Below are 15,817 nucleotides of genomic sequence, written 5' to 3'. Positions count from 1 at the left end.
GATATCATGAAAGATGAGATGAAAGATGAGATGAAAGATCTGATGAAAGATGTCATTAAAGATGTCATTAAAGATATGATGAAAGATATCATGAAAGATGTCATGAAAGATGAGATGAAAGTTGAGATGAAAGATGAGATGAAAGGTGTGATGACAGATGAGATCATGTGAGGTGCCCAACAGTTCAACAGACGTAGGGATAGGTGAACTTGGTAAAGGCTATGTCGGATCGAGGAGAGGAAAAACTCGATTCGGAAACGGCTGCTTCCTATTTGAGTCACTGTACGTTTTCATAGAACGAGGAGTGTCCCTTTCTCTCTTAGCAACACATTTTGATCAACAAAACCTACGCTGAAACAAGGGCGATCACTACAAAGCCTAGGACTTAACATTTTGGATAGGTCTTCCTAGAAGATTAAACAAAAATTGGGAATTATATAACTATTTATTTTTCAATATTATAGCGAATCATAATAACCTATATTCCTGGACTAAAGATGTAGATGTTTGAATGTAGGCCTATTACTGGATAATACATTTTTAGGACCTTTCCTACTTAGATCTGTATAAGGGCAGGGGAATGTGACCAAGATCTAGTTCTCAATTATCATAGTCATTAGTCTTAGGCCCACTATTGTCGTTATCATATCTCTAGAGGTCTACATCTGTCATTTTAAATTTAGGTTCCATCAAAGTAGATCTAGATTATAAGATAAGAATAGATCTGGTATCAAGCAAGAATAGATCTAGACCACCAAAGTTAAAACTATAAACTATTCTTTATTCTAGCCTTATCTTGTCTACTAGGTTATAAAACAAAATTACAAGACATTGAATCTCCTGTAAGATGTCCAAACTATTATATTGATTAAATCATCAACATTGTTCTCACATTGACAAGAGTAAAATGGAATACGTTTGGCTTCGATGTTGGCGGTAAAAAGGTAAAAAATCTTGCAGTCCTCTGTTAGCAACAAGTCAACAACTTCACTGTTACGTAGTACACAAGACAAATGTTGCGAATAAAATATTAAAAACTATAAATAGAGCGCAACGTGGCTGAAAAAAAACGTGCAAAACGACTGGAAAAAAATAAAAGTTTAACAACAAGCTAGAGTCTAGATCTACTTGAATTTACATTGTCATTTATAATGGAAGAACATTCATTCACTCTCCAAATGAATAGGGTTCAAAGCTGCTTTAACTGACATGGAAGAGAGCACCTGGCTGCAGGCGGCCTCGCAACGAAACAGCTGAAGATCCCTCACTAAGGCCGCGGGATACACCTTTGAGGCCAGAAGAGAAGCCACTGCCGATATGAGAGCAGACGGTGAAAAGAAAATCGACCACCCGCTGAAAATGGTTAGGTCTGCGTTGGGTGTGGCATTCCTCATTAATCTTCGGAATCGAAGACAAGCCTTATTATCATATTCATGGCTGTAATCTATAAGCCAAGATAATTTATTTAAATTTAGATTAAAATGGGATTGAAACATTTTTCTATAAAGCTAAGGTATATCAACTTACTCTGATAAAAAGTTCTCGGATCAAGTGGAAACTTGATATAATTAAACAACGATCAATAAAAGAAATAACCAAATAATTAATTAATTATTAGTAATTTATTCTTTTCTTTGGTATCGAAAAAGGGAAATAAATTATACTTTTTGAGATTCATGGTTATAGATGTGGAGTTATTTCCCTTATTAAGTTATGTACATGTTTTTCTCCTACTTCCCATTTTCAAAACAAGTTGAAATTTCGCAAAATTATTTATAGTCGATGACAATACATGAATCAATAAATATAATTAACCAATTAGTTATTGGTATTTAATTAATTTTGTTTTATGTAGAAAAAGGGAGCTTAATTATACAGTATTGAGTTATATGCTAGTTATTGTGCAGTTATTCCCCTTACACAAGCTTTGTTTTTTTTTTTTATTTTTAGCGGCCCGCGAAAGGGGAAAAGACGCTATTAGGTTTGTGTGGCCTGTCTGTCCGTCTGTCAGTCCGTCTGTCCCGTTTAGATTTCAGAAACTAAAAGAGAAAATGAAAATCGAACATCATGATATTTTAGATCATTCAAAGTTCTGATGCAACGGCTACTTTTTTTCTTTTCTGAAAGCGAAAAATCTATTTTCTTGAAGCTTTTTATAAGAGATTGACCCTTTACAAAACAATTAAATCAATTAAATACTCGTTATAAGACATCAGTTAGGCCAGGTTCACATCCAACTTCACATTTACTTTCACCTATCCCTTGGTCTGCTGGACCACACAGGATCTGTCAACCTTCTTTCTCCATTCTTTTCTGTCATTTGCCTTTGATAGAATTTCAATATGATATTCTTTCTGAAAATATTGAAACCTGCCTTATTACCTGCCTGGGTAGACCACTTCTGATAGAATTTAACACTGATATTCTTCTGAAAATATTGAAACCAACCTTTTTCCTGCCTGGATGGACCACTTCGGGGGCCGATTTTGAGTTTGTGTTTCCACACACTGTCTTTGTAACCTTGTTTTGTTGATTATTAATGCATATATTATTTTCAGAATCCAAGAGGAGGATTCTAAAATGAAAGTGAGATGTTATAGAAAAAGCCTAGCTATCACCTATAAAGATCGCATTGCAAATGAGATCTGAAACAGGGTCACAATGGCAAAAGCAAGTAATTGGGCCCCACGTTGACATGCTGACCATTGTCCCAAAAATGCAAACTAAAACATTATGGCCATATCACAACGCCCTCAGGTTCGCAAAGATCTTCTTTTAGGGAACAGTACCAGGAAAAGAAGAAGAGGCAGAGAACAGGGTGGGCTGACAAAAGATACAGAGGAATAGAGAAAGACGGTCGACAGGATGCTGGCTTTTCTACATAAAGGGACAAATCTAGATTTTTTTTTCTATGATATCTTTCAAACGAATGTCTATGGATGTATGGCGCTTGGTGATAAATTCCTCCTATAATAATAATAATGATAATAATAAAAATAATAGTAATAGCTCCTCCATTGGGATAAAAGTGATTACGGAGTTCTATCTTGGCCTTAAAAAGCCATTCTCAGCTGTGTCTCTGTGTGTGTGTGTGCGTGCGAGTGTGTGTTTGTTCTTTGCCGATAGCTGCTCTTCTTGTCTCGTACCTCAAACTACCGACATTCACGAGTGAAGGATGGACTGCAGCACTGTAAACTTTCAGTTCTGGAGTTTGGTTTTCGGCACATCGGCACAATTTAGGCCAAGTTGTGCAGATAATCCCTCGAGGATTACTTCCTCTACATAGGTCAAGTGCTAAGAGGCTTTCAGTTCCTCTCTGTTAAAGTTACCGAAAGTGTGAACCGTTCAGCTCGGTTCAAATTTGGGCAACTCTAATCTACCATACCAGGTATTATGGGTTGTTTTTATTTTGGAATATTTCCACAATAGAATGAGTGAACCGTTTGTCGTCATCTAAACTTGGAATTACATCTAGAGTTGTATTTCTATAGGTTACACCACTAGTCAATGAATGTCATCACTACTTGCTTTCTTTGGTGTGGACACGCCTATGTCAGCAGAGTTTTCTTCTCTTTTCAAGTCAACCATGACCTTTGTGACATCTCGAAGAATTCAACCGCTTAGAAACAAAACTCATGTTCACCCGCGGACTATTTTTCGTTAATTTATTTTCCTAGAAGTGATTAATTTATATATATATTTTTTATATCGTAAAAGCAAGAAGAAAAAAAAAAAGATGAATTTTCTTGTATTTTTTATTTTAAGAAATTATAAATTATATTTTCTATTACATTTAAAAATGAAATACATTTCTTCTAAATTCATTAAGACAAAAGTGTTTGGTTTATACAAAATGCAAATTGTTCTTTTAAAAGACTGGACACGTTTCATAACTACATTGATCTTACATCTGAGCTATCAATCCTCTTTACATTCGTTGTCCCCAAATATAAATGATTGTTTATTGCAAATTCATAGAGCTTTGTTTCCATTTTTTTTAAATCAAGCATTTTAGGGCCAAACAAAACCAAAAGATCAGCAAGACCAGTTTAACCCTCGCTTCACTTCTCTCACTGTTACATGTCTTGCATCTCTCTTCAACTAGTACAAGGTAAGCAAACAATAGCTAGATAAAAATATTATTTAAGCAAGGTTACAAAAGACAGTTTGTGTGGAAACACAAACTCAAAATCGGCCCCCGAAGTGGTCCACCCAGGCAGGCTTCAATATTTTCAGAAAGAACATCCGAATGAAATTATATCAAAGACAAATGAGAGATAGGAATGGAGAAAGAAGGTTAACGGATCTTGTGTAATGCCTCAACGGTCCCGCAAATCAAAGGATAGGTGAAAGTGAATGTAAATTGTGTGAACCTGGCCTAACTAGTTCCCCTTTCAGACCTTGTGGTCTATAGGGCAGATGATGTAAATTCCATCTGTTTTTTGTGGCATACGGTTAACGAGGGTGTCATGTAGCCAGAACAACGACCAACCGCCTTTACTTTTCCCCAAATAATGTCAGGTTCCCATTAGAGCTGAGGTGCCCAAAGATTCCAAAGTTGAAAATCCCAGTCCTCACCAGGATTCGAACCCTGGACCCCCGGTTCGGAAGCCAAGCCCTTTACCGCTCAGCCACCGCGCCTCCATTGGCCTAACTAATGTCTTATAATTGATCAAATTGTTTTTGAAAAGGCTCAATCTCTTATTTGAATCCTCAAAAAAATTGCCCCCAAAAAAAAAAAAAGTTAGGAAAATGCTATTTACAAGATTACTATTCGTTCTAAATTAGGTCTAACTTATAAATGCATACTTATTAGCTTTTTCTCGTTAAAAAACTGCTTGCATAACTAATTTTAAAAATTTGATTTTTCGCTTTCAGAAAAAAAAAGTAGCCGTTGCATGGTCTAAAATATTGTGATGTCGGTTTTCAATATCTTTTGTAGTTTACGAGATCTAAACGTGACGGACGGACAGACGGACAGACATTTCGCACAAAACTAATAGCCTCTTTTCCCCTTTCGTGGGCCGCTAAAAATGAACCGTAAAATTTGCAGACAAAGTAGCAAAATACTGAAATAGCAATTGTCATTGAAGAAGAAACTAAGCCGTCAGTCTTGAAGGCAGAGGACTGCACGTACTATGTCAATAGCGCAGGAAATATATGGGAGCGTAGGACAAAATACCCAAATCTCAAATTTTGGAATGTTTGGCTAAGTGCTATTAGCTGATTGGCCACCTATCGATTCGAATTTCGTCTCTAGCAGCACGGAAACCTTCTTCCAGATTCCTCCCATAGGTCTACAAAAGAGATTCGATCAAAGCGCACTACGCTTGTTAAATCTCCGAAAATGAGCTGTACATGAGTAATTAAGAAAATAAACATTGCTGAGTTAAAATTCGCTGTGGTGTTTATCCGCTTACAATTTTCCCGAATCTCTACACGCATAGTCTCCACATGTTAACATGGTTAAGAAATAGCGCCAAAAATTTAACGTACATGCACATTGTGGGCCAAATCTTTAGTGTCATCCACATCTTGTAAGAACGATTGTATTTAATGGTTCAAGTTTACATCTTCTAAAGTAACGCTTGTCGTTGCTGCTGGCTCCTAGTGTTATAACGTCATTACTGTTTGATTGACGGTGAAGACGAAATTATCTTTTTAAAATCCTCTCTAGCCGTCACTTTGCCGATGCCCTGGAACGTGCTTGGGTCGGCATCCACGTCCGAGGATTTCTTCCGCCTTGCTTCTGTGACCTCCAGGAGTAGGTTCATCGGGCGCGCCTTGCGGATGGAGGCGGTGCTGGCGAAGATCATGGCCACGGCTTTTCGGAACTCTTTCCTGCGCAGCATGACGAAGAACGGGATGCTGTTGGCGTGGACGGCCAGCTGGTAGAAGACGAGCTTGATCTTCAGCTCGCTGATGGTCTCTGAGCTGTTGTAGTAGGCCACGGTGGAGTAGAGAATGAGTGGGGAGAAGAGGAGGACATTAATCACGGCGATCTGTCAGAAATACAAAAAAGTGGAACAAGATGAACCTCATGGTTAACTCTTGACTAGTTAAGTGATGGGGAAACATTTTTTAAAGAGCGTATCTAATTACTAAACGAAAAGTTTTAATGGGTCAAATTTTTTTTAGGCGTCGTAGTGGCCAAGGGATAAAGAGCTTGGCTACAAAAGTCCCTGCTCTTTAACCGTTGGCCAGAAAATCAGATGTCCTTAACATCGTCTGCCCTATAGATCTAGATCGCAAAGTCTGAAAGGAGAACCTTTTTATAAACTAAGGGGGGGGGGCCAAGTTTGAATTTTCATGAAGACTGGGGTTTTTAATTTTGGGATTTGTAAGACGCATCTAACCCTAACCCTAACCCTAATAGATACCTGCAACACTTTGGAGACGTAAAGGCAATAGACCGTTGCGCTGGCCACGTGACATCCTCGTTAGCCGTCGGTCATAAAAACGGATCGCTAGTTAATTGGCAGGTAACATGATTTTATGTCCAGTGTAACGTACCCATTAAAGTAAAGTGGCGAGGACTTAGGGGAAGTCCTAAAGTAAAGTAAAGTTGCCCTTTCAGAATTCAGATGATGTTGAGGTCATCTGTATCTTGGCCAACGGTTAACGAGCAGGGTGTAATGGGGCCAGCTCATCGACCAACCGCCTTTACCTTTCCCCAACTAATGTTAGAGATGGGGGGACTCATAATACCCATACATTCTAAATCCCATTCATCACCAGGATTCGAACCCAGAACCCAGGCTTGGAAGCCAAGCGATTAACCGCTCAGCCACCGCGCCCTTCCAATGAGTCATAAGAATTCCCAAAACTCAAATTCCCAGTCTATTCAGATTTGAGCCACATGCTCCTCAGCTCCTCTGAGCCATCACGTCATTGAGAAGTCTCAGACTGACCTTTAATACGACGAAAGTTGTCTTCATTTCCAGGTTGATCCGGTTGACCTCCAGAGCGTCATCAGCGTACACCGGGTGAAGGAGCCGAGACATGATCAGCACTATCAGCATGATGACGAGGACGCTAAAGGTCAGCAGCTGAATGACCATCTTAGTCGGCTCCAAGGGCGTGTACATCAGGTGGTTGGAGCAGCCAAAATCTATATAGTGCTGGGTGAACGATATTGTTAGATAAAATGTAAGAAGCTATAATGCTAGAACAAGATATAAGATAAGATAAGATAAGATAAGATAAGATAAGATAAGATAGTTTTATTGATCCTATCAAATGGAAATTCAGTTTGACTACAATTGACAACATCAGCGTAACTACTGTACAATAACAGTATAGATGAAAAATTCGAACAACATTCACACATGAAACACATACACATTCACAACCAGCGCTTTATGAATTTGACTTCTATGTACTTCTCGATGACGACAGCTGATCTTGTAACACTCTGACCGAAAGTGGGATAAAGGAGTTTTTAAATCTTTCTGTTTTAGTCCTAATGGAAAGGAGACGACCATCTTATGTAACAGTGGTTCAATGGGTGCAGGTTGTCCTTAAGAATCGAGAGTGTTTCGGAAAGGCATCTTTCATGAAAAAGCTCTTCAAGAGATGGTAGCTGTGTTCGAGTGAATATAGCGATATAGTGCTAAAACAAGATATAGTGCTACAACAAGATAAAGTGCTAGAACAAGATATATTGGTAAAAGAAGATATAGTTCTAAAACAAGATATAGTGCTAAAACAAGATATAGTGCTAGAACAAGATATAGTGCTAAAACAAGATATAGTGGTAAAAGAAGATATAGTGCTAAAACAAGATATTGTGCTAGAACAAGATATAGTGGTAGAACAAGATATAGTGCTAAAACAAGCTATAGTGCTAGAACAAGATATAGTGCTAAAACAAGATATAGTGCTAGAACAAGATATAGTGCTAAAACAAGATATAGTGCTAGAACAAGATATAGTGCTAAAACAAGATATAGTGCTAAAACAAGATATAGTGCTAAAACAAGATATAGTGCTAAAACAAATATAGTGCTAGAACAATATGTAGTGCTAAAACTAGATATAATGCTAAAACAAGATATAAAGTAAAGAACCACTTTTGACCTAGAAATCGGTAGGGAAGATGAGGCTAAGGCCATCTGTTTCTTTGGCCTTCAGCTATATAACATGAAATGGGTTGCCTGAGCCAGGCAGAAAAAACAATAACTTGTTCAGAGTTTAAGACATTCACTAAATCATGACTAGATTGACCTATGAACAAGCGTAGGACGTAATCATTTTTTTTTTTTTTTTTTTTTAAAGTAACGTCTGTAATTTATAAGAAGATAAGATAAGATCAAACTAAAGCGAAGAAGATGCAATACAATCACTCGCCTCAAAAATACCCATCCAGCTAAGGAGTATCAAAAGGACGTAGTAAACCCAGGGTGAGATGTTACAAATGCCGGATATAAGGCTGTGCGTGACCGAGTAGTAGTTCGGCATGTTGATGGCGATCAGCCTCTCACAGACCGCAAAGCTCAGGTTGGTCCAGACGAGGATCCACGAGCTCATGGCCACAGAATACGTCATCCTGCAGACAGATGCACCAGTTTCAACTTTTCTAATGGCGAGTAGCCGCATAATTAATCGATAAAATGGCAGGCTTAGTGGTTGGGGTCAATTCCAATCATACTGGTATTTTTCAAAAGATATCAGAATTTGGGATATAGTTTGGTAGAAAGATGTATCCATATCAAAATATTGCGTGAAACATATCCAGAATCTGTTTCAGCTTTTAAATATTGTTTTATTATTTTAGTTGCTACTATCACTTAGAATAAAATCGTAGTCTCATGTATACATATAGAATGCTCTGTGTCTTGGGATCTTTTTCAAAGTTTTTTTTTTTTTTGAGGAATCAAGGAGTTGCATCTCCTCATCTTCTAAGAGCAGGAACTCCAGATTTTACAGGGGTATATCTAAATACTTTGTTTTATTTCACCTTTTTTATATCAAACAAGATTAAGTAATTGTCAATAATTAATTAGATAATTGTTGTTTTTTTGTTTTTAAATTGATTCTTGTTTTGTTAGGAATAATGAACAATTGTGCAAGGTTTCAACTTGACCCAAGTAAATGATTTGTTTAAAATTTGTACCAGACCAGACAGACAGAGTGAACGAATATAAACATAGTAAAACAAAAGTATACAATGTTTATATTTTGTTATTAACAAGCTATAGGAACGCTAATGAATCGAACATCAAACATTCATTGCATTTCTTGTATACGTTTCGGTCATCATTCTGAAATAAATATATTGTTTCGTGATCCAAGGTTTCTGCGCGAAAAGAATAAGAAACTATGACAGTCAAATCGATGCATTTTTTTTTTCACACGAGGACGATTTATTTAATTAATAGGTCATCGAACAGCCATCCATGTTTTGCAATATACGTCCAATGAAATCGTCAAAATTTTTGGAGCTTTTCTGGGGGGGGGGGGGTATATACCATTGTATAAGCTATAGTGGGGGAAAGCAATATTTACAATTTTAAAAATTGTGTACTAAGGATTGTCATCCGATCCAGTCCCGCCACAACGGCTACGGGTATTATTACTCTGTATGTATGTTGCACGTGAACTAGTTTCAAAGTCTTCATTTAAAACAAAAAAGATGGTTTATATTCTGGTTTCTGGCTCTTGACTTACTTGCAGGCGTCAACTGATTGTTCAGCCATGAAAGTGGCCACTTTGAACGAGTGCACCATGTGAGTCACAGTGACCACGATGTCGCTGAGGGCCAGACTGACCAGAAGTTGGCTGGTCAAGCGCTTCAGACAAAGCACTCGAAGGAAGACCAGGATAACGATCGAGTTTGTCAACAGAGACACGCAGGAAGCGAATCTCTCGTTCACTGTGATGATGTCACTGCAGGAAATAAAGGTTTCTTTGTTTCAGTGTTTCTAGTGTCTGCTGTAACTTTTAGTGGAATTCATGCAGATAAGGGATGAAGCAGGATGAATGAATGAGGAAAGGGAAGACGAGAGATGGAACCAAGCGTGTTTAAATAGTTAAAGCTATATATTTTAAGCGAGTTGAAAGATATTTTCTAAATTATTCAACAAATTTCAATTTCACTTATTTATATATCTGTATATATATATTTCTCTACGTCGCCCAACCATGCAGGACAAGACGCACGCAAGCTGACTCTCTAACTTTCGATGAAAATGTCAAAGTCATGGAAAGATAACTCATTTATTTCTGCAAGTCGGACTAGAGTTACCCCAAGTAACTTTGGCGGGGACAGAGAGCGCGGCTCAGAAAACAAAGAGAAGGGGGGGTATGTTTATTGTCACGTATCAATTTAAATAAACATAATCTAGGGTATAATAAACTTAGGATTTAATTCACGCTCTGGAAAAACCCACAAGCTGAAGAAAACCATGAGGTCACACATCCGGTAATCGTGACATCTGGCGGGTAATGATTGGATTGGTTAAAGCAAGCGTCTGGGGAGTAGCAAAAAAAAAAACGATTGGCTAGAGAAGGATCTAGAGAATTTAGTTGTGGAGGAAATTTCATAGAGATAAGACGTATTTTAGTTTGGAGATGTAACTTAAAGTGACAGGTCGCATATATTTTATGTGTTGTGAAATTAGATCTAGTATTAATTTGAATCTATTATTATTGAGATTTGAAAGAAGATTTTCATCTCATGGGCGTAGCCAGGGGGGGGGGAGTTGGGGCTCAACCCCCCCCCCCCCCGAAATGAAATCCCCCCCCCCCCCCCGGAGGGGGGAATCGGAAATTACTGACTGATTTTTTGCTTTGATTTTGTTTATTTTAGCTGAGATTTTAATGCTAAATCATCTACTAGGGGGTTCGAGTTTAAAACCCCCTACCTGGGGGGTTTGAGTTTAAAACCCCCTACCAGGGGTTTTTACAGTTAAATCCCCCTCTTCTATAAAACAAAACAAAAAAAAATGCAAACGACAATCCCAAAATTCCAAGAGCACAGTTAAGGAAGATTTTGATTTTAAAACCCCTTCCAAAATTTACGATAAACCCCCTCTTCAAAATCAAAAAGAGCTAATTATACACTCAAAATTGAGCGTAGCCAAAGGGGTTTTGAGTTTACCCCCCCCCCTTCTCTTCAGTAGGGTTTGAAGCTAAAAAAAATACCTCTTCAATATAAAAAAAAGCTAATTACGCACTCAAAATGTTATGAGCGTAGCTAAATAGGTTTTGACTCAGTTTTGAGTTTAAGTTTAAACCCCCCTTCAGCGGGGTTTGAAGGTAAAAAATACTTCTTAATAATAACTAACTCCAGGAAGAACCTATTTCAGGGCACAATAAACGTCTTCCAAAAGAATGAAGGGTCAGAATGTAATAAAGATTATATACACACACACACATAAATACATATAATTTTTTTTCGCGGGGGTGGGGGGGGGAGGTATCGGGGGGTGGCTACGCCCATGATTCATCTGATACAGTTTTATTTCTGCACATACTGTATATTACTGTGATTCTAAGTTTTGGGTTAAAGTTCTGTATTTGAATTGAAATTATCTTCTTCATTTGAATACTTAAGACATACTTAGATCTAGAGATATATCTACAGAATCCCCGGCATCACAGTTACAACATATAAGAACCTTCGACGAATGAACATTTTTGACGAACAAGAGGAAACCTAACAGTGAATTTTATCAACCCCCCCCCCTTTACCTCAATATGTGCTCCATTTACAGTTTTTAAGCCATAAAAGAACATTTCTAATTGTTTTAAAACCAGTGAAAGAGCTCATGAATGTCTGCAAATCATTCATACTTACTCCATACTAAATGATTCGTGGCTCGGTGAGTAAAAGGAGGCGCCCGTGTACGTGTAATCGCCAGCGCCGTCTTTGATATGAAGCTTTACCTTCAAGTACTCTTTATCGTCGTTGATGGGGAGCTCACGGTGGACTTCCTGCCAGGCTCGCTTTATCTGGCCATTTTCGCTCGAGTTGTGTGCCATGTTGTACTAGCTATTGACCAGAAAATAGTTGGAAAGCAAATAGTTGATTACATAATATAAATATAAATACAATGAGAATGTATCTTTCATTAATTTCACATGTCATAAGGTCATGGCCTCTGTCTAGCATATTGTTGTTGTTTTTTTTTATGTGATGATATATGGTTGGCGACAAACTGATTTCTGTAATCATTTTAATGCAAAATAGTCTTCTCTCTCTCTCTCTTTATATATATTTCTCTCTCACTCTCTCTCTTTATCTCTCTCTCTCTCTTACATGCTTTCATTCTTTTGCGATCTAAATATTTGTAATATTTGAAGTATAACTCTTTTGTGATTTAAACATTTGACAGTGTAGCTATTTTGTGGTTTAAATCTTTGACAGTATGGCTATCATGTGATTTAAATCTTTGACAGTGTATAATTTTATAATTTAAATCTTTGAAGTATAACTCTTTTCTAATTTAAATCTTTGACACTGTAACTATTTTGTGATTTACATCTTTGACAGTGTATCTTATATATTGTTATTAAATCTTTGAAGTATAACTCATTTGTGATTTAAATCTTTGACAGTGTTGCTGTTTTATTATTTAAATCTTTGAAGTATAACTCTTTTGTGATTTAAATATTTGACAGAGTAGCTATTTTGTGATTTAAATCTTTGATAGTGTTGCTATTTTGTGATTTAAATCTTTGAAGTATAACTCTTTTCTGATTTAAATCTTTGATAGTGTAACTATTTTGTGATATAAATTTTGACAGTGTAGCTTCTCTTTAAAGTCCAGAAGGCTGGTAACTACTGAGAAGCTTTTTCTTCAGCATTGATTTAAGGTTCGTATGTCATTGTTTCTTCCCACAATATCTTTTCCAAGGTATGTTTAATCTCTCAGCATCTCAGATCTGAACTTCCAACTGTCTCATGACAACAAACAAAAAAATAAAATAAATTAAATAAACATGTCATGGGGGAGCGGGGGGAGGAAGTCGGAAGGACTCAAAGACAAATGTTGAATGTTACAGGTGACAGCAATGGCGTCAGTAAAGGGTGGGGAAGATCTTGACCACATTGGTCGTTGACACCTTCCCTATTGAGCCACTGTAAAAGAGAAAAAGTGAGCGAGCGTACCTTTAATCAATCTTCTTTTCCCCTAAATACCCAATGACGGACGCTAACTCTTATCATAAGACCTAGGCAATATTTGCACATAAAAAGCAAACATTTGTATTTAAACCTTATAAATGTATAATAGGCCTACATAGATCTAGACAGTCTGATATTTGATCGACATAAGACAAATTAAAGTTTGGCGTCTAGGTCTAGGTGTGAAATATTTGGCATGTCTTGAAATCCAAAAGAAAGGAAGAGAGCGTCACTTCACATGGATAAGCAGACCAAGATGTGACCCACATATATTGTCACACCCAACTCAGACCAAGATGTGACCCACATATATTGTCAAACCCAACTCAGACCAAGATGTGACCCACATATATTGTCACACTCAACTCAGACCAAGATGTGACCCACATATATTGTCACACCCAACTCAGACCAAGATGTTATCCACATATATTGTCACAACCAACTCAGACCTAGATGTTACCCACATATATTGTCACACCCAACTCAGACCAAAGTGTTGTAGGCTAGTGGCCGATTTAAATTATGTTTTAGCCTTTTCTGTGGCAGCTTTCCTTTTGCCCTCAGCGTCTTTCCTGCAGCTTTTGTAAGCGTTTTTCAACTGCAACTTTTGGAAGCAATATGTTCCCAGGTGTTCTCTGTGTCAGTTAAGATAAGCTTGAGCATAAACTGGTCTTTAACTTAGGAGAAAAAGCTCATAAAAAAAGATTTTGGCATATGAATGTAGTACTACTATTACTACTAGTAGTAGTCCTTACATTGCCCAGCGTCGATAAATAATAAATATCAATTTATATACACACACATAAGAGAATCTTTTTAAACCTACCTGTTTAAATAGTCATAACACCGTGAATCCTGTCATCTAGGCTACTCAACACTTTTTCGAGGAACACAAATCTAAGCCTAACAGATCGTTTATAATCATATTCATTTATAATCAAAGTCTTATAGATGCAACTTCGTGACAAATCCATTGATTAGAATATCCGTTTATTTGTGTGCACATTATGGGGAATATCCTATTTAAAAATAAAGCTCTTGAACAAAAAAATGTCAATATGTGCCTCTTATTCATAATTATCTTTACCTGCCGGATACGCCCGTTGATTTATTTCCTCAATTTTTCACAATATATTCTTGTTTGAAAATTCCAAGATATCCCCAAACTAATTCTTAAAAGATTCGGACATTAACCAAAAAGGTTGGCGTAAACCTCATTGTGTTGCACCGCCAATGCAAAGTCCTGCATATTGGAGCGTACTAGGCCTATATCGTATCGGTCTATATATATAGATATACATCGAACATATACCTATGCATATATTTCGAAGCATGGGTGTCATCCAAAGGGCCATGAGCTGGGATTTTTGTTTCTTCTCACTTTGAGGGTGCCCTAAGGCGTTTTTGTTGTCCACCTTGTGAGCGCTTCCCATTCCATAATTGGGCGTACAGGAGTCGTTTAGTGATGCTTAAGTCTTCACTTTCTGCAGATGTGGCCTACCCATCGCAGCTGGGAATGCATCAGGATTGTATGGAAGCACACCATTTTCAGATAAGTAAATAATTTTGAAGAAGTCTATTACATGTAGTGGCAAATGAATCTCCATCAACACAACTGTGTTCAAATGTGTTAGCAGCTCGGCTATTTATAGCTTCGAGACGACTCTCTACGATTGACCAGTTTACTTATAGCCAAAGTGGAGCTCACCTGCTAAGCGTCGGTGGTGTAAAGGTGTAAAGGTTAGCATGGTTGCCTTCCAAGCAGTCGATCCGGGTTCGATTCCCGGCTGACGCAATTTTTTTTTTTCCAATCTTTTTTTTTCAATAATCATTTTATTGTAGCTGGCTGCTGGCCACTATCAGATAGTTGGTCATATTATGTAGCAATCTACCTATTTGCATATAGGCATTATCCATTCAAGACCAGTCTAAACAAGGCAAAAGACAGGGAGGAATGGAGAAAGACGGTCGACGAGTCTTGGTTGGTGCCCCAACGGTCCAACAGACTAAGGGATAGGTAAAGTAAAACAATAAATGAAAAGTTACCATGGAATCCCCATAATGATGAAATTAATTACAAATTAATGAAAACAGGTATCTGGTCACCTAAACAAATACCATTTTTACAAATTCAACAAAAATTAATATTATATTATATTAGAGTATGCACCCTCTGTTAGAGATCCCTCAATTCAAGAAAACATAAAGAAACTAGAACAAATGCAAATAAAGCAGTGAGATGTATAACAAACGAATATTCCAGTTTGATTAGAGTAACACCATTAGTAAAATCACTAAACTTAGAGACACATCAGGACAGAGGAATACAAAGTAAAGAAGCTATAATACATAACTTAAAACATAGAACCATATCAACTTATATATAAAAATAAACTAATGAAGTACTCAGAAGGACACAAAGGTAGAGGCATATTTCTTATTCCAAATGTTAGAACAAATTCGTACAAATGCTCCTTCTTCCCTAGTGCCATTTGAGAATGGAATGGGTTGCCTGAATCAGCCAGGAAAACCATGTACTGGTACTTAGCAGAGTTTGAGCCACTGATTAACACGCATGACTAGATTGATACATCAAATGTGTAGGGCGTAATTATCTTCTTTTTTGAAGTAACATCTGTAATATATAAGAGAAGAGTTCAATAAATTAATTTTTGGAAGCATTTT

The 15,817-nt window shown here is 37.3% G+C and overlaps 2 protein-coding genes across 2 annotated transcripts in view; both read right to left on the bottom strand.

Annotated features, from left to right (window-relative positions):
• Positions 1-1,009, bottom strand: part of LOC106062599 (F-box only protein 39-like) — a 29,685-nt gene extending 28,676 nt beyond the window's left edge. The window contains exon 1 of the mRNA XM_013220898.2: positions 893-1,009. The gene's annotated coding sequence lies outside the window, so the exon portion shown is untranslated. The remainder of the gene's footprint in view (positions 1-892) is intronic.
• Positions 1,010-3,737: 2,728 nt separating this feature from the next.
• On the bottom strand, positions 3,738-14,103 carry LOC106062606 (uncharacterized). Its single transcript, XM_056044863.1, has 6 exons — positions 13,959-14,103; positions 11,801-11,995; positions 9,670-9,888; positions 8,350-8,548; positions 6,912-7,121; positions 3,738-6,002 (listed from the first exon to the last, which is right to left on the bottom strand). Exons 2-6 carry the CDS (start codon positions 11,983-11,985, stop codon positions 5,625-5,627), a joined length of 1,191 nt encoding a protein of 396 aa, XP_055900838.1. The 5' UTR covers positions 11,986-11,995; positions 13,959-14,103; the 3' UTR covers positions 3,738-5,624.
• Positions 14,104-15,817: the final 1,714 nt, after the last annotated feature.

The sequence above is a fragment of the Biomphalaria glabrata genome, chromosome 10 (assembly GCF_947242115.1).
Source record: "Biomphalaria glabrata chromosome 10, xgBioGlab47.1, whole genome shotgun sequence".
In the NCBI taxonomy this organism is placed as follows: domain Eukaryota; kingdom Metazoa; phylum Mollusca; class Gastropoda; family Planorbidae; genus Biomphalaria; species Biomphalaria glabrata.
This window is presented reverse-complemented; position numbering and strand designations above follow the sequence as displayed.

Coding starts and splice junctions, on each gene's coding strand:
- LOC106062606 (XM_056044863.1), bottom strand. CDS start 11,985: ATGGCACACAACTCGAGCGAAAATGGCCAGATAAAGCGAGCCTGGCAG. Junction 9,889..11,800: donor CACGAATCATTTAGTATGGA/GTAAGTATGAAT, acceptor TATTTCCTGCAG/TGACATCATCACAGTGAACG. Junction 8,549..9,669: donor CAATCAGTTGACGCCTGCAA/GTAAGTCAAGAG, acceptor ATCTGTCTGCAG/GATGACGTATTCTGTGGCCA.